The 26454-nt window shown below is 43.9% G+C and overlaps 1 protein-coding gene across 4 annotated transcripts in view; it reads left to right on the top strand.

The window, feature by feature from the left end:
* LOC147272611 (interleukin-1 receptor accessory protein-like 1) overlaps positions 1–26454 on the top strand; it is a 274460-nt gene that overhangs the window by 188399 nt on the left and 59607 nt on the right. For all 4 annotated transcript variants that reach the window (XM_086197940.1, XM_086198022.1, XM_086198107.1 and 1 more), the window contains one exon: positions 7693–7767. In XM_086197940.1, coding sequence (XP_086054066.1) covers positions 7693–7767 — 75 coding nt within the window. The remainder of the gene's footprint in view (positions 1–7692; positions 7768–26454) is intronic.

Genomic DNA, 26454 nt, shown 5'->3' with positions numbered 1-26454 from the left:
AGCAGTCTTCTCTTTTCAGATAAAAGATTTATCTTTTGCACCTCAAATATCCATCATCACGAGTGGCTGCAACTCAACAAAGGAGCAGCACCGGTTCAGTCGCAGTTCGACTACATAGAATGAGCAAGTGCGATCAATGCTGCTTGGTTTGGAGGGTTTTTTTTTTTTCTGTGGTTGCCAGACTGGGTGGTAAAATGGGTTTTGTCTCAGTGTTTCCAGTCAGAGCAGCGAGATCTATCGATGGAGTCAATGGACGATGTCAGACATGAAGGTGCAGGGAGGCAGGATTGAACGTGCAGGAGGACCGACAGAAACGACCGCCGGGGATACGCATGATTGAGCGACCTGACAAAATTTAGAAGAAGGGAAAAGTGGAAGAAAAAAATGTTCTGGTTCATCTTTCCTTGTTTGCAGTCTCACCATGACAATATAATGGCATTGAGATGTTCCCGAAGTCAAGCGAGCGTCATTTGAAAGCCGCAGCTCACCTGTAATGTTGCTGTGGCCACAGGAAATTGATACTTCCAGCACTCTAACGTGTCAAGTCACAAAGCGCTCATCATCTCAGCGATGCTCCTGGAAAATGACGGTGGCTTCTTTTTACCCCGGTAGCCTGCACAGGGTCTTCAAAGTATTGAAAGGCCTTTAAAGTCATTTTCTACAGGCTTCAACGTTCTTAACCTTTTACGGGATTAAATACTAGCTTTGTGGCTCTCAGTCTTGGAATCAACCCCATTTTCTTGTCGCGGTCTTGGACCAAGTGGGCACCAGATGTCAAGACCACAGCTGCGGTGATATTGAGGAATACCTTTTGCGTCATTTCATTGGTTACAGAATCGCTCGGCTTCAAATGCAACCAGGTAAAAGTATTTTGCCCCAAAAACACGTCAGCACAATGCAGTTTTTCCCCGCACACATCCTGAGATTTGTTGCGTACCATCAGAAACCAGACTCCAGAGTGACCTTGTGGCTTCAGTTGCCCTCAGAAATCCACTCAATTTCTCACAACTTCCAACAAACCCTGACAGCTGCTGACATATTTTGTCTCCTTCCCAGTGCCAAGCAGGTCCCTTGGGCCCCGTCCAGCTTGAGAATATTCTATTCTTTCACTGCAGTGACACATCTGGTGATTTAGCCAGAACTCTGCAGAACGCGTGAATATGTTGTTTGAAGCGGCAGCAACTGTTGCTTTCTTTTAAATGCAGCTGACAGTCGTTTTTATTCATTTTATCGACAGTTTCGCTCCTGATATTGCACTTATTTAACAAAGTGGCGCCAACATATGACATGAATCTGATACGATTCAGGCTCAAGTTTACGATTAGCGCACTGTTAGCTGTCGCGCCCTCTGTGCACAATAACCCTTTACTTTACGGTGGTTCTTTTTGAACCTGCCTATTTCAGCTCTCTCCAGTGGTGTATTTAATTCAGGACTCATCGCCGGCCAGTTTAAAACACTCTGTCTTCTCAACCTTTTTCTTTTTTGTGCTGCAGCCGGACTCTGACTTTGGCTCCAAACCTAGTTTTTCTCACGTGAGAAAACAAGTTACCCCCCCACGATGCCTTGATAACCGTCTGATTTCATCACTCCCTCGATAGATTCAAAGCAGAGCGCGACCGTGATTGCACATCGTGTTAGCATCTCGTGGGCAGAGAAGTTTGTGGCTAAACAAAGGCTCCTCTAATGTGTTACTTGTAATTATAATACAGACGATTGGCCATTCATCAGCAATTTCTCATGACGTATTATTGCAAATTCTAAATTGCTGCTGTCATTTGCAAGCTACTGATTATCTGTGCAATTTACATGATAACAGGAATTGAATTTTGAGGGATGGTACATACACACGTGTGTGTGTGTGTGTGTGTGTGTGTGTGTGTGTGTGTGTGTGTGTGTGTGTGTGTGTGTAAATATATATATGTATATATACGTATATGTGTGTGTATGTATATATATATGTGTGTGTGTGTGTGTGTGTGTAAAAGCATGTGTATGACTTAAAAGGTTTGCCTCAAGTTGCTCTAAAATGTCTTTCATTTATTTTTCTCCTCCGGAACGCACACTGCATCTTTTTACGATCTCACAAACATACACACACGCACACGCTCATACACGCTCTGCTCCTCTTAATCTATGTCTGCTGAAGTGGTCTTTAATGAAGTGTGAACAGAGGACCGCAATCCCCTCCTTCCCTCCCTCCCTTTTCATCTTTCCTTGGTTTGGTTCTCACCCCTGAGAACCACGGAGAGGGATAGACCGAGCGACAAAGACACGCTCGCGACAGACGGATAGAGGCGGAGGGAGAGGAGAAGGTGACGGTAGAGTTAATGGGAGAGAACAAGGTCTTCTTTTTTTCTTTTTCTATTTCATTACACCAACCACCCCCCCCATCTATCATGTGATCACAGCCAGAGAAGATCAGAGCCTATGAGGGACACTTTAAAGATTTTCTCTCCAACATGTGTGCTGGAATGTGTGTTTGAGCTACATGTGTGTGTGCACGTGTGTGTGTGTAAGGAAGCAGGTCAGACTGGATGTGTTTCTAGCCCCTCAGCAAAAAGCCTGCCCACTCCCACTCATAATAACCCACCACAGAATTGTAATTTTGTAGTTGGAAGACCAGCCAGCCTCACTAATGCATCTCGAATGCTCGTGTCTGCGTGTGTTTGCAAGGAAGGCTCCCAGCGTGGCAGGATCCCACCAGCAAGCAGCATATCAGCAGGATACCCTTGATTTGGATGAAGGGCAGTGTATTTGCAGTAAAGTTAAACAGCCCTCTCCCACTTTGTTAACTTTCGCTTTAAAATGGCGCCGCCAGAAATCGACCACGTGTTCTCCGAGCTTATTAAAACATTCGCCGAAGCTTTGATTGCCTTCCAGGTTTGAGATTTCACCTTCGGCAGCGCTCAGTATGAACCCTCAAATCAAAATGGGAATTCATACTTAAAAGAGTAAGACCCTCCGTATTCTCAGCGCCCAAAAAAAAAACCCCACCCGTCTTCTCAGTTTAAATTACAAAACGGGGGTTATGACGGAGGACAGCGTGTCACGTCTTATTAATTGAGACTCATTAGATCGTTTCTATTTGTGCTGATGAATTTTTAGAGTTGGGATTAGTCACAAGGAAAGGAGGCACTGGAGGAGATGAAGACCTCTGGTTTGTCCCACGTCCTGCTTGCATCACTGTGTCTGGATATCAGGATGTGTTTTGGTCTCTGGGGCCGTTCGTGCAACCTTGTGGTGGTATCATATAGGAAAAACTACTGTATAATCGACGAGTATCACATGGTTGTGCTGCTGAAAGTATTCCAGGGAGTGTGAGAAACATGTTTGAATGATTCAAAGACTATGAATCATTGAAACTTAGTCCAGTTGAGGTGGGATACGGTCAGGCACAGCAAACCCTTTGACTGAGTTCAAAATCCAGATATTCATTATTTATGTTTAATTTAGCACTTTCACATGTAGTGCACAGTTTTTGCGAGTTAAATTTGTGCCACATGTCCATTTACATTTTTCATTTCCAAGTACATAGTGTCTCAAAGTATGTTCTTCAACTTTTTTCAAGATCTAATTTTAAAAACCAAGCAAAAGAAAGCTCAGGAAATCGTGACACCTAATAGTTGCAGTTCATAAACAGGCATTTTTATGTACCTTTACCAGTTTAAGATTTTCATTTTTGCAGTTAATTTACCGACAGAAGCATGTATTTATCGTCAGGCAGCTCCAAGTTCAAGTTCTGCAAGATGGCCACTTGCGTCACTCAGCTAGAAGCACGCTGTTTGTGCTCTGACCCCGCCTCCAAAGAGCCCACTCTGTTGTGATTGGCCATCTTTTTGGAGCTGTCATGCCTCTTACCGTAGCCAGAGGCCACCTCTCTTTGTAGCTTGAAATGAAAACAACATTGTGGATAGAACCTGAGTAAAGGAAGAGGCAGGCATGGTTGCAATTGCAATTAAGTCTTTGTGATGCGTTAAGGGGCATCAAATCTGAACGGCTCGTTGAATCACAAGACTCCAGAGAGACCCAGCTACCATCAAAATGACTGGATTTTCATTTGAAACAGTTTGCATCGGAGACCCAAGTATATGTGCACGAACACTGAGTTTTTCACTCGGTGGCTCCTTTAGGAATTGGACTAACATTTAATCACTGTCGAAGTATTACAGTCGTATCCAATCAAGATCCTGGAACTGCACCTCCGAGTTCAACTGCACTCGTGTTATTGACTTAGTTTGTTGTCATAATGGATCGTCTTTTCGCACCATACAATGTCTTTTCGTATAATCTTCCTTTTCATGACACAGAGAAGGATATTCATAAAAAAATTAAATTCGAACATTAAAAAAGTGCACAGTGAAAAAAGAATACAATATCCAACATGGCTAAAATCGAGTTCTGTTCTCGCAGCTATACTTTTGCACCTTATGCACCCTCAAAAGTGTATTACTGATCTTCATAAATGCACCTATTGACCCCTTAGAGGGAACCCACCCCCCACCCCCAGCACGCATTCCTACTCTTTTAAGTACACACTGATCTCATGTATTCCGGCTTTGCTCAAGTTGCCCGTCCCATCGGGCTAAATCTGAACGCAGCTATCAATCGTACCTATCCTCCATGACTCATTTTTGGTTGCGGACATACAGGAAAGCAGTTGGTTTGCGAGAGTACAGTAAATGTACACGTGGGTGCTATGTGCTGTTTATAGCTCACAGCAAAAGTCTTCCTGGTACACAGAATGTTAAAGCTTACGATTTATTTTCAACCTGCTCTATATTTTCCGTTTTCCTGTTTATGATTGATTTTTCTTGCAGTCGATCACTATCAAGCTTTCATACCTGGAGGTGCTACTTGAGGCTTTTCTATCTTCAACTTTTGGCCAATGAAAGCTCAAACCCTCCAAAACGAAGTATTTAAATGTTGAATTTGGATCACCAATATTCTGTATCAACATCTGGTATTATTAATTTAGATATATAATTTATACAAGTGAAAAACATAACCAATGAGCTGTGGCTCCTTGTTTGATGTTTGGATCCCCAGATGAGTTCCTATAAATACATGCAGCCACATCCCTGCACGCGCGCCCACTTCCACTTTCTCCACAAACTCAGCATTGTCTCGTGTAAGACAAATCATGGAGTGGAAAAAAAAACAAACTCATTTTTCTTTTCATGTTGTAATGAAACAAAATAATCTCAGCATATTTCATCAAGAAAAAAGGGTAATTAAGGTAATGAGATTTCTTTACACTGCATCGAAACAAACCAAGCAAAAGGAAAGCGATCATTTGCAGTGGTTTCTTTTTTGAATTTGTAATTAATGAGCTTGCACAGCTTTTTTTCCCTTTCTCCTGCTTTCATCCCACTCATTTCAACAAATTGCAGGATCTTTTATCTGAGAGCACATTATGGTCCTCGCTGTCAATTGATTGGGCATCAAAATGATGCAAGTTTGAATATTTTGCCGATGTACGTATCTCCTCTACAGGGATTGTCTTCAGATGATGCTTTGACACCAGGTAAATTACAGGGCCAACACTTTGTCCTCAAGAGTAAGGAAGTGCCGGCCCATTGGACGCCTGAGTCACACTTGTGACTTTAACACAGTAGATTGCTGTTGGCTTCCAATTCGCCATTAACTGTCAGTTTGTTTGTTTTTTACTTTCTCTTCTTTTCCAAAAGGTTTATTGCCTAAACCTTTACCAGAGAGCTTCAGGTCACCATTGTGTATGTGGGGTGTTTTTGGTTGGACAACTTAGATTTAGAGGACTTCTTGGATGTTGGGACAGAGTATAGAATCTCCAGGAGGGGAAACCTCACAGAATGCATCAAGAGCCAAAGGGTAAAATCCTCAATGTACCAATCAGTCTTTGTTCCTACACTGTTCATTTGATAAGGGTCACAACTGAAAGAAGAAGAATAGAAGCAAATACAAGCATCAGCGGCTGGCGTCTCCCTTAGGGATAAGGTGACAGTCTAAGAGTAGATGCCTCAGTGTCCAAAGGAGCTGGTTGATATGATCCAGGAATATGGGGAGGTGTTCACGGTACATCTGGTTGGGAGGAAGCAGCAGGGAAGACCGAGGACCAGGTGGAGAGACTATGGGCCCAAGCATGCCCGCTAACTGGTTGTGTGAAGTGCTATTTAAATGCATCGCAGTGCACTAAAATTGATGCCCTAAAATGTTGAAACACTGGCCACCTCCTCCCAGGCTTGCTTCACCTCCGATTGCTTCGGTGGATTCCTGATGCTACCTTACAGAAACACCAGGTGCACGCGCACACGCCTTCACCTGGTGTATGAGGAGGTCCATTTATCCAGATGAGAAGTGTTCACTTCTCCAGAGTTGAAACGTGTGCACCCATGACATGAGGCTCTCTTGGTTTGATTGAGGCCATGACTGACGCACACCTATGAACAACTACGTGTCCAATGATGGCTTTTTTTCTCATTATGAGCCAACTAAATTCCAAATTGAGACTGAACACACCTCAAATGCAGGGTGCACACATAGCACCAACCGCCTGGTGCCTTCGACCACTTTAGTAGGGCCTAATGTCTCTGTTTGAAGGCCTCTGGATCCCCAGTCAGAGGAGGTTGGCGAGGCCAAAGAAAGAGAAGTTTGGCGTTCTCTCTCGGAGCTGCTACCTCCACAAGCCGACTTGAGAGAAGTGGTTAAGTACAGATGGCATCTCTCGAACATCATTTGACATTTGTCAGGGGAGTTCTTCGGTCCAGACTTGTGGAGGACTAAGATCCGGTGACAGACCTTGAGGAATAAAGCTTTGATATTGCGAGACGAGATAGAGGTTTAGAACTGATATTTTTCAGGATGTATGCAGGCGATCATGTGGCCCCTTTTTTTTTTTCTTGTCACAGAATCCAACCCCACGGAACTGAACTCGATGATCGGCCAGTAAAACCACAAGTCATTTGTAGTGAAACAAGCCTCATCCCTCTGAGTATTTCCAAGCGTGCAGAGATAGAAAACCACTCTGATGCCACTTTGAAGACTAGAACCAATTAAGGAATCATTATAATGAGGATCCTCTAAGTGAACATCTTTTGTTACTCAGCAGCTGTCTAATTGGAGATGGTGTATGTTGAGGGGAGCTGGGAGGTAGACGGTTGAAACGGAACTGCGACACACTTCAAAATCACACCTTTCCTATTGAACTGCTTGGCTTTTTACTCATAACAGTATTTATTATTAATGCTCCATCGTCGTACGCTTTTGGCCATGTTAGCCGCAAACACTGCAGTCTAAAAGTCTCCTGCAGCAGTGAGATGATTTTAATGATAAATCCAGAAATAGTTGACCACTTATTGCATTGCTGCTGTAAATACAGTGCTGTATTGCAGACAGTGTCAAAGCTGAATCATCACTTACACGCTCATTTTTACGAGGAACAAAACGCATCTTTATTGAAGCAGCTGTTGCTTTGTGCATTGATGTTTAAAAGCTCTGAATGGGTAATTTTGAGTTTGAGTAATTCATCCCTTTTTTCTCTCTCGTCCACTCTTTAAATAATACATTTCCATGTATTTGTTCCCGTTTTTAATGCAGCCTTTATTGTGGTGTTTAATGAATAAATCATCCTCCCACTGTCCACGGGGGGAGAAAGATGTGGAATTTAATGTCCTCGTTCTTTTTTTTTTTCCCTCTCTCTGTTTGTCTTTTCACAGCTCCCCTGACAGACAAGCCGCCAAAAATCCTTTTCCCTTCCGAGAGCCAATTGAGCGTCATCGAGATGGCAATAGGTAAGGAGGCATGTTTCCTGCTCACGTTGATGGCGTGTTTTCTGTGTGTCGATGGCACACATGGTGTCATACCCGCGGCATATGCCTGGCTGTCACAATGGCATTGTTTCAGATTTTTAGATCAGTCCATCCAAGCCAGCCCTCCCCCACCCCCCACTTCAAAGTAGGTCCCGTTCTACTTAAGTGCGGGTTTGTTTTTCATCATACACACTATGCTGAAAAGTATTCACAAATAATATCAATTCTAGCTCCTGTTACCTCCCGTAGATACTTTTATTTACCACATTTGGAAAGGTTTTTATAAGTTACAACCCTCTATTACCTGTTTTTGTTACAGGCATACAATATTTAATCATGTTTTTGTATGAAGCCACACTGTTATTTATTATTTGTGATCGGTGTTGCTTTCCTTTTGTATGATTACATCGTTTCTCGGTAAATTCAGGTTAACCTGCACAGATCACGTGACGAGAGCAACCAGATTTACCACTCTAGTTTCTTTGTAGTACTTGTTTCATGTATGTAGAGACACCTGCAGTATATTGAGTTAACATGTATATATTTACATGCGCACATGCACATCTATATGTAACCTGTAAACACACAAATACGTGTAATGCATCGACACGGCTATGACATGGACTCATACGCAGCATCTGCAGTGAGGAGGGTTCAATTGAAACGCCAAGCAAACTTGTTGGATTATTTCCTCCACCTCCTCCTCCGTCTCCCCACGTTCAGCAAATTCTCTACCGCCTTCGCTCAGAGGAGAGAACATGAAAGGGTGGCCTGTGAAACTGGAAAAGATAATTAATTAATAGAACAACATAAACGACATCTTTGTACCTTCAGGGGTACGCTGCTTTGTCGCTGGGGCAGCACTCTCTCAAGTACAGCCTTTGTACCCTTGAGAATATACAGTTTATGACCTCAAGGTCCATAATTAGCCCAGAATATACCTCGGGGGGAGAGGGGGTCAATAGCATCCGAACAATACCCATCCGTAGCCCTTGGTTGAGCTAGTTGTCTCCAAAGGCATTTTCGTCCAAATTTAATGACCCCCGCATGTTTAGATTAAGAGCAGCACGAGCGTCCTGCGGTGTAACGCCGTGCTTACTCGTATTCCTGTGTCTGCCCCAATTGGTGTCCACTTCTGCATCATCCTCTCCCTCTCTGTATCACTTCCTTTAAACCGGGCCTTGGGTTTTCACGATGAAAGGAGATGAGTCATGATCCGCTGCACGGCCAGCGATTCAGAGGGCCTCCTTCATTGTGTTCAACTCCATGAATGCGTGAGTCAGTCATCAATCGACAGGCTCACTCACCTTGTCTCCCTTCAAAGATGGCCTCTGATTCTTCCTCTACCTTTATCAGCGTTTAATGTACAGCAGATGCATCATGGGAAAATTCCCCCATCGTGCTTTATTGGGCGAACGCTCAGCTGTTGTTGGTCGAAAAGAAAATGTGCCATGAGGTAAAAGGCGGCAATCAGGAAGTAGGTACAAGTGGTCATCCCAACACCTGCTCAGAGAAGCCCTGGTGTATGTTGCCAGCGTTTTGGAGAATATTTTAGAAATTAATTTTCTTCGTGAGAGACGGAAATGGCTCGAGCCAGCAGTTAATTAGCAGGTGAGAGGGAGAAAGCGGGACGGCAAGCATGGAGAGGCACTTTTCAAGTCGTCGTGGTGGAACTGGAGGGGGAGAAAGAACAGTGGGATCTGCAAATGGAGGGCCACAATTAATCAGCGCGCAGTTTTCATCTAAGGCTCGCTTTTTTTTTTTTTTTTTTTTTTGCCTCTTAATGGATGTGGCGCCTCGGTTATAACTGATTAAATTTAAAAAGCTTGATTAAAACATGTTGTGTAAATGCTCCTCCCGGCCCCCGGCGGGCATGCCTTCCCTCTGCTGTCTCTGTGGGGCAGATCACATCCAGACTGGAGTTCACCGTAAACGCTCTGACAACGGCGTGATTAACTTCCTTAACGCTCAGATGCGTGTGTGTTTTCCTGTCGATGCTGCGTTGATTCGGAGTCTCAAACCGTGGTGGATCTCTTCTCTCTCCTTCCTCTCTGGATGTCATCCCCCTTGACACTCCAACACCATGACACCGCAAGGAGTAAAAACAAGCTCGCTCAGAAATTCCCCTCCTTGCTCACACACCGGTGCACCTTTGGATATTATGCATCATCAATCTTTGATATTCAGTGCACCCAGAGAGCAAAATAGTTGAAATTAATTCTAGAAGTGGCGCTCGCTTTTGCCTCCTGACTCCTTGAGGGAGCCCTTGGGTGTTCCGATGTTCATCTCGGTGTCTCCGTGTCTCCTCCACCATTTTGCTACACCTACAGGAGCAGCCACGCCCCTCCCCGACCACCGAATAATCATCATTTAATGACGATCTTCACTCATCAGTTGAATATTAAAACGTTCCATTGATGACAGCAATCTTATCCGCGCGTTCTGACCTCCTTTTGTTTTTTCACTTTTCAGGTTAAATAAATCACAGTTGAGTCCAGTCGAGGTCCAGTTCCCCTTCCTCTTGTACCTCAGTCAGTCATTCACTCTGTTTCCCATGATTCCTTGAGGGAGCCCTGGGGGGGTGACAGGCATCCGTCCACCTCAGGACACTCTTCTTTTCAGACCGCAGTTTCAGTTGATCTGTGAGATGAATCCTGACAGATTTAAGAACTCCACCTTAAATCATTCGGGGATTATTAAGGCCGTGCAGTGTCCCGGAAAAAAAAAAGAAATCTGGATTATGCACAACAAATTCATCACTATTTTGAAGTACTCTTCAAAAGACGCACTTTTAATTACTTTGTTTGAAAAATCAGTGTGACTTCCTCTCGGAGAGGCTCATTGTTGTAAATCTCTTTGTTCTTCTCGGCTTCACCAGAACAATCTCGACGATCTGCGCTCCTCGTGGAGGTTGAGCTTCCTCATTTATTAGTGTGTGATTAATAAATAGTAAATTGGTTTTCAGTCACTCATCAGAAGGAGTTCCTTTGTCTAATGATATGAGGAGACGATACCGCGGCCATTGTCACCCTCCATGACTCAGCAGACACATCAAATTAGAGTCCGGCGAGGATGAGGTCGGCTTCATCTTAGACGATGAAGACTGTCCTCACGCAGGTGGAGAGAACGTGCGCCTGAAACCTGAATTTGAGTTGAAATGATGAGATTTTGCTCTCAAAATAATGGCTTTTATCCGCTGTTTGGTCGGTAGCACACAGCGTTGTTACTCGCGAGGTTGTTTTTCGTTCTTTTTTTTTTTTTCCCCATTGTTGGATTCTTTATTTGATAGAATGTCCAGAAATGAAGCCCGTGTGTTTTTCAGAGTGTTTCTTCCATTCATCCAAAGGATCATTTTCTCTTTTAATGACTAATAAGCCCCAAATCCCGATAAGCCTGAAAAAAGACAAACGGATTGTTAAATTGATGTATTTCATATTAAAACACAAAACTATTTTCTGATGGCCAAACTTTTCAATTCCATGATTCCCAGAAAAGAATCCTCATGAGGAGGAAAACGACGACTGAGTCTTTGACGGAAGACAAATGTCAACGTTCCCCACACTAAAACTCGAACGCATGCTGGTGAAGTTCATAACCTTTACTTGACTTTATCAATCTATCGCTGTTGATCGGGCAGCAGATTTCCTCCCGCAGCCTTATGGATCCGATCCTCTGATGTTTGGGATCGCTCTCCCATTGATCCGAGCTCCGTTTTCAATATGTAACGATTGGTATCCGTGCCTCACGTGTCCTGCTGACAGCGCGGTGCGTGCGGGAGATCATGGTCAAGGTAAAAAAAAAAAAAAAAGAAGAGGTCAGTAGAATCATAGTGGTTTTAAAACAACGTCAGATCTGACCCGTGATACGGCACCACTCTGACCAGAGCTGTAAATGGAGGGCATCCATTACACAATCTTAGGAATCATTTTCATGCATCATCGCACGATTTCATTGTACGAACCGAAAGAGATTAAATGAAGAAATTCTGAGTGGAAGAAATAGAAAAAATAAAAAAAATCAACTCTGATAACAATCAGGACGCTTGTGTTTGTTTAAACATTAAAGGCTAGTCTGGAGTGTTGGAGCCGCTGAATCTTTCTGGCACAGGTACAGACATTGACATACATATGTTTGTGTGTGTATATATATCCACATATATCCATATATATATATGTATATGTGTGTGTGTGTGTGTGTGTGTGTGTGTGTGTGTGTGTGTTTTCCCATTTTTAAATTAAATGCATCTTCAAAGCATCAGCCGTCACCCTCTGCAGCAGCTTCATCTTATATTTGGTACATTCTGAAAGTAGAGAAATATCATCTCCCCACAGCTAACACTTTTCAGTTTCATACTCTTTTTTTTTTTTTTTTGAGTTGGGGAGTTCTCATTAAACCGTAAGACACTCTTTTTTTTAACAAAGAAAAAGAACACAGCCTGAGTAACACCTTTTCCTCACTCCCACACACACACACACACACACACACACACCAGCCATCTCTCTAAATGTCACTGGCTCTGCAGAGCACTCCGTCGATGCCAAAGGTTCAGAGGCCCTGGGATCAATATTACATCATTTCTCTCAATTAGGGCATATTTATTCCCCTCAAGTTATTGTACATCTGCGAGTGATCCTATCTACATTCCTGGCAAGTCTCCAGATGAGTAGAGAACCCAGAGGGAGGGAAGGGAGGGAGGCAGATAAAGATGAAGAGGAAAGAGAATGAGAGAGAGGAATGAAGGTTTGGGCAAAGACTTGGAGCAAGGGAGGAAAAGTGAGGCAGATCATCTAAGATTCGCAGTGTGGATGAAATATGGCGGTGTCTTACCTCAGGTTATTACAGATGAGAGCGGGAACATGACAGCGCACTCTCCCCTATGGTTAATGTGCAGGCAGAGAGCGTGAATGTCACATGGGGGGTGATTGGAAGGGATCCTTGACTTCCATCAGTGTTCTACATCAGAACTGTGATCTGAGGAGGGGTCCATCAACATGACGTTTGGACACGGGTCCACAGGTTGTTCCAATATTTTCAGAAAAATTATTGATTCATAGTACGTGTCACTTTATATCCTTTATTAATTAGTCTCGGTCCTGTTGTAATTCAGCACTCATTCATTCATGGAAGGTTTTGCGCGAGTTTTTTTTTTTTTTCCTTTCATAGAAAATAGCACGGACCCGGACTCATCCGGATCTTATGGAAGGAGGCTGAAGACTTGATGAAAAACGTTCTCAAAAACCACCAAAAACACTTGAGTATTAATATGAACAGCTTCCTGAGTGTGTGCCAGGAGGGCTTTAATTGGGATTTGGCTTGTAGATTATAGAAAATGTGGTTTATTGTTGTCTTCTTGACTTCAGATGTCTCTGAAATGCTTCAGAATTTGTCAAATCTGTCGAAAGCTGTTTGACAGTGAGCTCGATGCGTAGGACAGTGCAGTTCCATTAATTGCAACGAATGAGGAGGAAACATGATGTGTGGGGCTGTTTTGCCTGTAGAATAATTTGCATTCTGATGGATGTAGAGCGTTGTGGTCGCTCAGCTCCATCTGACGGAAGCTATGTGATCTTACAACATTGAAGGCAGAGTCCATAACATGGTTTGTTGTGGCTTGTGAACACAGCTCATCCTCCTAGGCTCACCTGAAACGTAAGACCGCTGGCCCTAAAATATCAAACCTCTTCACCCAGCCCTGTAATCACCTCTAAGCTAACTGACTGCAGCACATGCTTAGCATTGGCTAGCACATCCTGAACGCTGACGAGGACAAGTTATACGCCAGCTAGCACAAGCTAAATGCTGAGTAGGACAAGTTATACGCTGGCTGGCACATCCTTAACACAGATTAGGATGATCTATGCGCCAGCTAGGACAAGCTGAATGCTGACCGGGACGAGTTATACGCCGACTATGACAGGTTAAACACTGAACAGGATGAGTCATACGCCAGCAAGGACAGGCAAAACACTGACAAGGACAAGTGATACACCAGCTAGCACAAGCTAAATGCTGAGTAGGACAAGTTATACGCTGGCTGGCACATCCTAAACACAGATTAGGATGAGTTATGCACCAGCTAGGACAAGCTAAATGCAGACAAGGACGAGTTATATGCCGGCTAGGACAGGCTAAACGCCGGCTGGCACAGGGTAGCACGGGGCAGGATAAGTTAAATGCCAACTAGCGTAAGTTAAACACCGTCTGACAAGCCAACTTTCAGCTAGGCCGAGCTAAACAGCGGCAAAGACCAGCTGACGCTGACAAAGCTGTGGTAAAAGCAAGCAATGACAAGCTAAAAGCCAGCTAGGAAAAGTTAAATTCCAGCTAGTGCAAGCTGAACACTGGCCAGGACAAGCGACACACACCTGCTGTTTCACCTCAAGTAGGACTGTACTTTGTTGTCTTCGCTGCGCCGTGCACATCACCGCTGCACATCACCGACGCACATTCCTTGTTTTTGTAGGTCAATGCTGCAGACTGTAAACCTTGAACATTATTTACATTAGTCATTAATATTTTTGTCCCCATCAGTTTTCGTATCCTTCCTGATATTGAGGCAAAAATACTAGAAGCTGAACCTGTCTTTTTAGACCTCCGAAGTTTCAGCAACATTACAAGCAAGGATAAACTAAAAAAAGAAGACATTTCAGTTCAGTAGGCCTGTAAGTTACAGAGTGAACTCGCTGCAGCAGTGGTGTGTAGAACCTCGGTACACGCTGTGATTCTACCCTCCTCCTGGGTTTGTTTCAGCACAGTGTTGCTTTTCAAGCCACAAGGTTATCATTGGATTTTGTTTTATTTAGCTCCTCTCTGATGGAAATGTACTTACACGGCGCAGTCTTGTGCAGCTCCCATCCACCACTTGCTCCATCAACAGCTGCGTACTTCAGATCTGAGCTCACGATTTTAAATTCAAAAACCCTCCTCCAGCTCCACACATGCCCCGTCTCTTACCTTCCCCAGCGCTCCCTCCAGTACTGTCACGTACCGGCGGCTCCTGCACTGTAGCGGCGATGCACTTCTCTGATAGCCGACCTCATTCGAACACCAGCATGTGGATCACACACAGCAGGCGGACCCACTCGCCGAATCCTTCGGTGTGACAGCTCGACACCTGAGAGGCGAGCGCTTTAAATTTAAATGCACCTTTCACTGTGGCAGTTAAGCGCTGCAATTTTTCCAGCCTTTAGATTAGCCCGCAGTTCAGCCTCAACATGGCCGTGTCACCTCACCCTTTTGTGAACGTTTAAGAAAAGAAAGAAAAAAATAAACTGCCGGCAGGTTAAGGAGGCGTTCATTTTCTTTGGGTGAATCGAAATGAAAATCCTTTTCATTCGAACTTCCTAATGCCTTGAACGCCTTTTCTTTTAGAGGCATAATAGAGAACAGTTTCAACATTCAGCATTCACATGTTTAAAAATGGAGTTGGAGTCTGGAATGGTTTTCAGGGGGTGTGATTCATTTGGCCACCTTTGGAGTTGTGTCAGTTTTCGTGTCCACGCGGACGTCCGCCTCTTTTGTTATTGTTCAGCTACACAGAATCTTCACCGCAGAAGTGATCTTAATTGCAGCCTGTTTGTCCCTGAATGCTAAGATACTCGTGCATATGTTTTCTTTGCTCGTGCCGCAGTAGAACAATCCTTGGCCAAAGGGCAAAGCCTGCGACCCCCCCATCATTCCTTTGGCAGCAGCCGTTTGAACTAATTGTCCTTTTCTTATTTCCAAATTGAACAAAAAAAAATGAAACCAAAAAAAAAAATCAAAACAGGTGGCCATATTGGTTCCCCTCTGGCTCCATGTATGTGACAGCGGATCCAGTTTGGCTGGAGATGACAGCGTCCCCCTCCACGCCTGGAGCGCGACCTTGGTTGGAGCACATTCCCTCTGCACTGTCTTTGCTCTCACATTGGTCTTTTGGACACAACTTGCGATTGTGTCATTGTTGGTGTGTGAGACATAGAGATAGACCAGCCTCTGATGTGGAGCCAGAGAGCTGGCGGGGTCCAGGAGGACAGGAGAAGGGGGGGCGGGGGGGGGGGGGGCGCAAACTTTGGCGTCCATCTGTGATGTCATGACACAGCTGCTGCATGTACAGAAAATCTGATGTTCGGATTCTGGATAAATGGACAAACGTCAGACTTTCATTATCACATCAAGAGAACTAAACGCGCTCAGGTTCTAGAAGCGTCTCTCGGTTCTGCAGTTCTTGCCTTCCTGGTGCCGATCCGGTTCGGTCTCGTGCGGTCTCATGTGTTTCAGGTCTCCTGAGCCAGGCAGCCCCTCGTCCTCGCGTACAGAAGCAGTATTTTCTCCTCGCTGGTGGGATGGATGACAACATATAGCATGTGACCTCTCCCTGCGCACCAGAATAGAACTGGATAAAGTAGATCAGGAATAATAGAAGTCAGTGTTGCATGCCCTTGCAACACTCCGCAGCCGTTATGCAACATGATGACATTTCTTGCACTGATTAGCGTTTTTTTGTTGTTGTTTAGTAATTATTGTGTGTGCACAGCTAACTCTATGCGCCTAGCAGCTGCGGGGAAATGACCTCACTGACTTATTTATTGTTTTTATCTTCTTTCTTTTTTTTACATTCATCTTACATGCACATCCTGTCTAATGTAGGCATTTATTCATAAAAGAGTGCGCTGCCGTGCGTGGGTTGCTGCTCTAATTTAGCATGCACAAGTATTGCAGATGTGTTTTTTTTTTTTTTTTTTTTTTTTATAGAATTATAGTGAAATAGCCATAAAAGAGCCTTGGACTATTCTTTATTTTAATTCTTTTTTTATTGATTTTATTTTTTTCTTCTTTTAACGTGTGCCTCCCACTACCTTCGTCATCGTTTGATCCTCCAAGCACTCCAGACCTCTTCTTCTTTTTGAAGTCCTTAATTCATACTGGCCTTGTTCTCACGCCAAATTATCACTTTATCTCAGCTCCACGCTATTAAACCGCTGCTTGTGGATTATTCAGTCATCAAACTTCATATATTATGTAATGTATTTAATTTTGAGATGACCTCCAGTGCCACTGCAGCCTCTTTTTTTTTTCTTTTTCTGTTTTTTCTCCACGAGATGGCTTTAGGAAGGCACCAAAATGGCCCAAATAATGGGCCTAAATCGCCAGAAAACGTTGCCAGAAGCACGTGAGAGTGCAGACGCCGCGCCAGCAGCCTTGGCAGGTTTCATCTCCGAGACTCCGGCTAACCACGACGTGCACGCTTGTGTCTTTTCTCTTCGCAGATGCACACCAGACAAGTCGCTTTTCCTGACGAGCGCCGGCCTGACAGATGATATTGAGAAGCCGTCCGTGTAGTGACACAGCACTGATATTGATTTCAATTATGACAGCAAAATTGCTTGTGTTTTATTGGCCGCGTGCATTGGTGGCTCCGTGTTATATTAGCTGCTGCAGCTGCTGGTTTGATGAGCGGAACGAGCCTTTGTTTTTGTTTTTTTAAATGTTTTTTTTTATTTAATTGTCCTGAACAGAGACGCTTTTCTCTTTTTTGCAGTTAAACGACTTCCTTCATTGCCATCAGTTCCCCTCAGTCAGTCACAAACCTTCTGCTTTTTCATGCTCTGATCTCTGTTTCCGGCGTCTTTTTCTGCTTTTGTCTTTCATCAGCTCGTCACGTTTAAACCTCATGAACTCTGAAAGTCAAGAAGCTTCAGGTATTTACCACTGGTATTCAGTTTGTCCAAGTTTTTTCCTTTCTAGATCTGGTTTTATAACGGAGCTGTTCACATCAGATCGTAGCACAATTTTGAGCCGGATGCGGCCCGTCTGCACACCCGGTCCTGCTGAATGTTGCGTCATTGTTGCACAGACGGGATTTTTCAGTTGTGAAGGAATGTTTGGCTCACGAGCTGCCATAATGAGCCCCACTTTTTTTTTTTTTTTTAGATGTTAAGATCAGGTCAAAGGTCATCATCACAGTAAACACAAACCAGTTTGGAACAATGTCAGTCACAAGGTGGGTTATTTACTTGTTTGTTTACTATTCTTTCTTAGTTTTCCTCCATTTTGGGGGAAATGATAATATAAATGTGTAGATATTTGACTTTAAGATATGTGGGTGTATGTGTTTGTATATAAGTATTATTGTATGTATTAAAAAGCCATATGCTCTATGACATCAGATCAATAAGGTGCCAACCAATGACTTATGGAGAAGGGGTGGGATTAAATGAGTTGCTCGTACTCCTTTTTCCAAGATGTAAATCTGCTCCTCGAGTGCTTCTTCCGCTTTATATTTCTTTCTTAGAATTCTTACATGAAATCCTATTCTTACATCTTCTGTCTTCACTTGCTCGTCTCTGGCTTTCTTCCCTCCAACATAATCTGACAGAATCCAAATACAAAACTTTCCCCTCAACCAGCAGCGGTGGAATCGTCTTATACAGAGGGAACCAAACTCGTCAAAGTTTTTCTCATAATTATCTCCTCCCCTGGCAACCGGTACGCAGCCCCCTGACATCACTTGCATATTTTCTGGCTAGTGAAGTGTTTCCAACTCTTAAAAAAAAATTTAAATCACGTTGCCACTCGGGGCCGTCAAAGTGCAGAAGTGCAGTCAGCAGTAACACAACATTTGGGGTCGTCTGGCAAACGGACCTCAAACTTGGCCCAGCTGTCCGACTTTGGTCTTTATACATTTATGTAATAACCGCAATAAATGACACAGGCAGGTGATGCCAGACAGAGAGGTTTACTATCAGTAAGTCCTAATCACATGATCAATAACTCATCTCAGGTTAGTGGTACGATTTTTCCCTGGAAGAAACTCAATTAGCCCATTTTAGGAATTAGCGCTGATATTGGCTGTAACCTATCAACACCAGGCAGCTTCTTCAATCCCCAGGCTGCAGAGTTGTGGGCTGCCAACTTGCCTGTGTGTGTGTGTGCGTGTGCGTGTGCGTGTGCGTGTGCGTGTGTGTGAGTGTGTGTGTCCGTCCCAGTTCAGGGAACCCACAGATATGACTCATCAACTAATAAAGTAAGAGGTGAAAAGGGGGCAGTGTGCAGGTGTGTGTGTGTGTGTATGATAGAAGTGTGTGACTACCTGTGCCAAAAACTTTTTTGTTGTAGTGTGTGTGTGTGTGTGTGTGTGTGTGTGTGTGTGTGTGTGTGTGTGTGTGTGTTCTTGTTCTCATATATCAGTGTGTCTTAAGGGGAAAGAAGTATCTAAAACTACTAAACCCGTTGCCCTTGGAAGCAACCTACACACTGTACCACAGAGCCTGATGTGATTGCAATGCCAAACACTGCCACAAGGTGATGCATGCCTATGTTTAGCACTTATGCTCTAAATTTGGAAACTTACATAGTACTAATAATGGTATCGTAAATCCATCCATCGGCGGCACGGTGCTAACCACTGCACCACCGTGCCGCCGATATCGTAAATATTTTACTTTTACATAAAAATGGTCTTTTGGCCTGCTTTTTTTTTGGGGGGGGGGGGGTGATTGCTACATCAAGGCAGTTGGTTTTTTGGTGCCTTTTCTGAAAAGAGGACAGCAAAATTTGTTGGAATCTTTTTTTTTGTCATTTACTTTTCAGGAACTGGCAACATTTGTGAGTTGGAGTGAAAAATGCAATGAGTTCAAACTGGATGACATAAAATAAAAAAATTTAAAAATCTAATTTTTTTGACAAAATCTCTGACTTTTTGCACTGAAAGTGTGGGAATATTTAACCAAAAATGTGCAGGCCTCCTTTTCCTCTGGAGAGTTTATAGATTTTAATCTTAATCTATAAAATGGCAGGATTACGATATTTCAGGAGGGATCCGCAGTAATCCTTAGATCAGAGGAGGGGGTGGAGCAACAACTGGTACAGCTTGGTGATTGGTCAGATACCACTGAGGCGTAAAAAGGGCAAAAAAAAACAAGTAGTGTGGAAGAAAGTGTGTTTCAATTCCAACTTTCTCTCCGGTAACTCGAAGAACTGAGCTAATTAGCTAACTAGATAACTAGCAGTTAGCTTTCCTCCACCCAAAGTAGCTGGGTTACAACACATACACACGCTCTTTTTACTTTTTCAATTTTATTCATCGCTGTAAATTGTTTGTGTGTGTGTGTGTGTGTGTGTGTGTCTGTGTGGGCCTGTTGCTTCTGACAACCTGCATTATGAGCAGCTGTAGATTCACCAGCTGATGTTTCTGCCTATAACATTTTATGTTCTTATGTTGACGCTAAATACGCGTCTGCTACAAGACCGATAGAGACGATTTATTTAATTTATGTTAATTTTCTGCTCTCGCACCGTTCAGTCGCAGCTTACAGTTAATTAGTCACCATTAAATACAGTTTACATTATCAGTGTTGTGCATAAAACTCCATCAAATGTAATGGAGTTCAATTTGTGTGTGCTGGACACAAACATAGAGAACAAAATAATACGTGCCAGTGATTAACCACATAGCTTAACAATAATGTCATACTCTCAGCATCAGATACTGACAAAATAAGAGATTTAAAAGGTGTCTGTTTACTTCCTTAAACTAATGTTTGCCTTAATTAGGAAAGTACTCACAAGTAAAATAATTTATGTGACTAATGCTTGCGCACACTAACAGATAGAGGTTTAAATGGGTTTTCTTTTGTTGTCAAGTTTCTGCAGAATAAGCCGCTCTGCTTCCTGTTGTCTAATGGCCCAATCCCTCATTTCATCTTTTATTGTTCTACGTCCTAAATTCCTCCTATGACCAGCAGCTTGAGCTTTCACTGTGTTGATGTTTTCCCTCCCTGATCGGTGTCCTGTATGTTACACAGCCAAGGTGTGACGCTTGTCACCGCTTTAGCAGCTCATGCTAATGCTAGGTTTCTAAAGGTGGTTCAGAGTAACAACGTCAACAACATGCTACATGTGGGGTCAGCATATGCGTGGAATGCCCATCGCTGTTGTAAAAAAAACAAGGAAATGCTCATTTTTTCAGCTCAGCCAATTATGGACACATTTTGTTTTGAGAACCCCCCCCCCCCCCCCCCCAAAAAAAAAGGTTCAACTGATGGTTTAGTATGTGTGACAATATTTGGAAAGTTTCGAGGGGTGCAAGATGGAAGGAAGCTTGCCACAAAAAGAAGATGTTAGGTTGTTGTTTTTTTATTTCAGCCATAAGACTTCATAAAAAAAAAAAAAAAACTACTTTAGTATGAATTTTTGAGCGCATTGTCTGTGACTTATGACTCAGCCTCGGGGAAGTCCGCACCATGACTTCCTTGTTCCGGATGTCCGCTCCATGACTTCCTTGTTCCGGATGTCCGCTCCATGACTTCCTTGTTCCGGATGTCCGCTCCATGACTTCCTTGTTCCGGATGTCCGCTCCATGACTTCCTTGTTCCGGATATCCGCTCCATGACTTCCTTGTTCCGTCCTCTGCTCATTGTTTGCAGTTCGTATAGCAACTTGAGATGCGTGCAATGATTCGAAAGACAACAAATACGAGCAGAGTGTTTCAGAAGCGGCCGGTTCAAACTGGGTTAACAGTTGAGAACCACAGCAGCAGCTTTGTTTAATCATCCGACTACGACAGTTTTGTACTGCGTTGAATTTCAACAAACACGCCGTGTCTCCTTTGTGCTCCACACAGACTGCTAATGGTAGGGAGGCCCGCTCAGACATGATTTGTCAACGCTCCTCAAATGGGAACCAGAAGCTTTTTCTCCCTTGACCACAGATTCTGTGTTTAGATACACAATCTGTTCATAGAGATTAGTTTAGGATTGGATTAAACGCACCGGGAATTGTGCTTCGTCACAGTGTCTCCACCCAGCCTTGGTGGAGATCTGCTGAGAGTAACACCCGAGGTACACTTGCAGCCCTCTGGCCCTTCCTCTTCGTCCCTCGCGCTCACTGTCGCCTCTTGAGGAACAAAGTGGTATTATGTCACACGGCTGGCAGCTTCAATGTGAGCCACTTGAATATCACTCTCCTCCTAGTAGAACTACTTGTATTGGGTTCATATGGAGTAAAACAAGCCTTTACATACTGCAATTTGAGCTCCCCTCAAATAACCCCCTCTTAAAACAACCATATCTTCTCTTGAGGGCATACACCATAATGTGCTCTCAAACTATGTCATTCTTTTATTTTTATTTTTTTGCCCAGTGAAGTGAATGACTCATCAGGCGAAAAGCGGAACCAATGCATCCCCAAAGGCATGGACGGTAAACACAGAATCAAATTGGATCGTGCCATCCATGTGAGCACGCGTCCACGGGGTTCTGCAAAGGGGTTGTAATAGAAATGGCTGCCTATATTTACACTCCATGCCTTTTTTTTTTTTTCCAATCAGGCGAGCAGCAGCTACCGCGCGCCGTTCCTCACCGCCGTCAATCTGTCAGGGGCGTTTGTCCCACGTTCAGGGGCGCGGATAACACTGGCTGGCTGGCGTAGAAGGAAGAGTGGAAAGAGCCATGGGGGCTGGTTTCATATTAACGGTATAATGGCATTGGTTCAACCTACTTAATGAGTCACATCGTTTCCGATGTTCAAAAGGGTTTTCAGGAGTGAAACGATATGAAGGAATTGTTGAGTTAATTACCAGCTCTTACTGCATATTGCCTTCGCCTTAAGCGCGAGGGAAAGAATAAGAACTGTCCCTTTACTGGCTGGTAAAAATGTCTCGTGATGTACATTTACACGCGCTGACTCTCCCGACCACCACGACCGTCCGCGGTTAACGCTCCCCCTCCTCGTGGCTGGATTTGCATATTTCCTTTTGTGTCAGGTAGACGGCTCTTCAAAGCTGTGTTTGACTGACCGTCCAGCGTAGCTCCCAGGCTCAAGCGGTTTGTTCTCCTTTGGGTTATTTTTAGGTCTTCTTCTTCTTCTTTTGCAATTTAAGTTTTGCCTGTCCTACTTATTACATTCCCCAAAGTGAACTGGAGGCCTTTTTACAGCCTGATCCAGATTTTTCTCTACCTCCCCGTTCACTCTTCTTTTTTTTCGCTCTATCTGACTCTCTTCTCAGCCATCTGTTCATGCTTGTGGCATCTCTCTGTCATTTCTCCTCGCCATATTTCGCTCTTTCTCAGCTCGACTCTCCCAACATTTGATCCTCTCTCTTGTGGAGCTTTTTTTTTTTTTTCCGCTCCCTGTAAGCATTGGAAGTTTCTCTCTCACTCTCTGGTGGTATTCAGCGACCTGGGATGAGATTCTCTCTCTCTCTCTCTCTCTCTCTCTCTCTCTCTCTCTCTCTCTCTCTCTCTCTCTCTGTCGCTGTTGCACTTTGAGAAGATGATTTCCTCCAGTCAAAGGAGCGATTGTATCGGGTATTGTGCTCCAGACGTCAGGAGACATCCCGGAACGAACAAATGCGAACAAGGCATCTTTTGTTCATTTTACCTCTAAACCACAGGAAATGATTCGGCAACAAAGCAGGTGAATTACCCCCTGCCATCATGTCGCTAACTGCATTAGCTTCAATCTTCCATCTCATCTCATTTTTGGATCCATTACAAGACTTCAGTGTAGGCACTTATCGTACAGTGAGTCAAATGTGAGGTTTATATAATGCAGTTTATGTAGAAATGAAAAGGGATTATTCAGGATTTTGACAGTCATGAGAGCAGTAGAAAATCATGGGAGTTGAAATTAGCGATTTCAACAGCAGGAAGTTCTAGGAATTTGCATCGCAGGTCCCTGCAAATGTGCTTCAGCAACGATCGACTGGGAAAATGATTTCTCTATTTTTAATTCATTCAACTCCATCTAAAGGAACAAGCGCTGACATTAAGATGAAGCTGGGTCAGGTAGGAGTTTCTGCTGTCTGAGGACAACTAGCATGGCTCTCATCAAAGCGGACTGATCATACTCCTTTACTGATGGCCAATACTGACTTAAATACGCTCTCGTTGGACAACTCGTGTCATAAACGTGCTGAATCATATTCCAGAGAGCTGATATCTCTCTCCTCCTAACAGATTCTCTCACTCTCTCACTCTCTCTCTCTCTCTCTGTCTGTCTGTCTCTCTCTCTCTCTTGTCTTTTATCTGAGTGGGCATGGAAGCTTTTTGATTGACGAGTGAGGGGATGAGCATTAGCAGGTATCTGTGATGCCTGTTGTTGGATGATGTCTGGATGATGTCATCACAAGCCTTTTTACAACCCAGAAACTGCAGAAGCTGTTGCTATGGAGATATCTCTCTCTCCCTCTCTCTTTCTCTCTCTCTCCCTTTCTCTTTCTCTCTCTCTCTCTCTCTCTCCAGTAGTGAAATGCGGTCAGCGCCTGAAGCCAAACAAGTGTGTCAACCTGCATAAAGGCAAAGAGCGGCACACTAGACTGCTTGAGCACCTTTGTCTTTATACATATGTGCGTGTGCAGACATGCATGTGCACTTTTTCTGACGTTTCACACGCACAACACACACACACACACACAACACAAACTGTATGTAAGCTGACAATCTAAAACTGAATGTAGAGTTAAAGCTATGTGGTCTTGACCCACAAACACTCTGTTGACTGGAAATAAGTGGGTGCTATGGGTGTAACTAAGAGGAACTTTAGCGGCTCACGTTCTGCGGTACCCCCCCCCCCCCCCACACACACACACACACACACAAACACACACCATGTCAGGGAGTCTTTGGGAGGCTGTGAAATCTGCCTGTCGGGTAGATGTATTCCTGTCACGAGGGATTAGTCGAGTGTTGGGTTGTGTAATCTTAAAGTGTGTGCTTTTTGATGTTTAATATATGTGTGTGTGTGTGTGTGTGTGTGTGTGTATATATACATGCAGGGAATTTTGCATGTGTAACCTTAATGTACTTCATTTTGTTGCAGTGTGTGTCACAGCCTGTCCAACACACACGGGAGCAGCACTTGATTCAGTTTCTAGCTGAAACATAAAGAAAACATCAACAATAGTACAACATGTAACGTTTATGCATACACGTTCACGTGTACTTGACCCTTCACGTGCACTTTTCTGGCTTTTGCGCAGCCTTGGATGCTCGGTTTGATCTGCAGCAACATCAAGTAGCGTCAGTGAGATTTTTGATGAATATTTTCAACGCGTGTAAAGGAAAAATACTACATTTGAAGAGCTAGAACAGTCTTGAAAGTCCTGCAACCTTGACATCAGCGCAGTTTTTAATCACAGTTAGACAGTTCCTATAGCCGTATCTGCTCTCACACGTCAATATAATGCTGGTTACATGGCATCTTGCACCGCCCGTCAGTGTAGGCGGCCTCCATTTTACATTATCTTGATGCTTCTTAAATCCTTTGTGGTGTTCAGCGTTATTTCCATAGGTTATCTTCACGGGACAGGATAAGAAAATCAAAAGAAGAAGAAAAATGGAGTTTTCAGCTTGTGAAATACATTCAATAATAGCAGGCAGCTTTCTTTGTAAGGGGAGTGTGACGTCGCGCTGTGGTTGGTTGATTTCACGTTGAAATTCAGGATCCCGACTCTTCCCGAATGTACATTCGATTCCAAAATGGTTAAAAAAAAAAGCAAGAAAGGATGATAGGAAGTGTCTCCTCGGTGTTGTTACATGGTCTGACCGTGTCTTAACCTGCTCTGTGACGCTCAGCAGCGAGCAGCTAGCGTTCCCGGACGTGCTAGCATATCGGCATTTTTAAAAAGGCCCTCGTCATCCGTTGCACGTGGAGCAGAAAACGTGCACCAGCGTAACACGGTGCACTACCGCTGGATTTGTTTTCTCCCGTCCAAAAAAGGGTTCATAGTAATTACAGCTCCCATTTTTTTTCCCCCAGCCAGCGTGAAAGATAACAGTGGCCAATGTTTGTCCCTAAATCGTGGCTGCAATTATAGCCCAGTGTTAATCAGTTTCACCAGTGAGGCAACAACAATGGAGAACACGGCTCTTATACAACCGAGGTCATGAAACAATAGAGCGGAGATAAGAGGAACTTAGCCTTGAGCTGTTTGGCAGTGCAGCTTGGGAAACAGAGAGGGGGCTGCTTTTTAAAGAGCGCGTCCATGAAATGTTAAATATACTTTTCAGCCACCGTGTGTGTGTGTGTGTGTGTGTGTGTGTGTGTGTGTGTGTGTGTGTGTGTGTGTGGAGAGAAAGGATTCCCTTGTCTGCTTGGAAATTAATCATTCTGTATATTTGTCTTTATCGAACAGCAGATTTTTTATTTTTTTTTACCACAGCGAACATAACCTCCATCGGTGTGACCCCGACATGTCACTCACACCACGCTGGAGGTCTCCATCACCCTAATGGGCTGTTAAGCTTCATTATAGCCTCCGTGACTTTAGCTAAAACACAGCCAAGGTTATTGATTCAAGGTGCCGGGGTGGGCGAATGCGTCACGGGCTACAAGAGTGACTGATTTAGGGGGCGATGAGGATGAAAACATTCACCAGGGTCAGAAAATGCGGCGTTATGTGATCCAGGCGATGAGAGGAGTTTAAGGAGGCTCGTTAAGGGTATTGATTGAGATCGATCTGCTCGTCGGTGTTGTTATGATACCCGCCAGAACCTCCCGGGACAGTCGTGTGATCCGTCTCACCTTTGTAAGATCAAGGTTTCAGCTGTGGCTCTGAGAGAAGAAGAAGAAGAAAAAACGATTGCCTTCATGCAAACGCGCTCCTTTGACCTCTGTTTGGCTGTCTCGATATGTTTGATACACATCCTTTCAGATTTAGCGCCCCGTTTAGCATCCAGGTCAGTTTGG

Source organism: Aulostomus chinensis, chromosome 1 (genome assembly GCF_037954235.1).
Source record: "Aulostomus chinensis isolate RoL2024-O1b breed Wild chromosome 1, RoL_Achi_v1.0, whole genome shotgun sequence".
In the NCBI taxonomy this organism is placed as follows: domain Eukaryota; kingdom Metazoa; phylum Chordata; class Actinopteri; order Syngnathiformes; family Aulostomidae; genus Aulostomus; species Aulostomus chinensis.
Note: the sequence above shows the minus strand (reverse complement) of the source record. Positions and strands in the feature narration are given on the sequence as shown.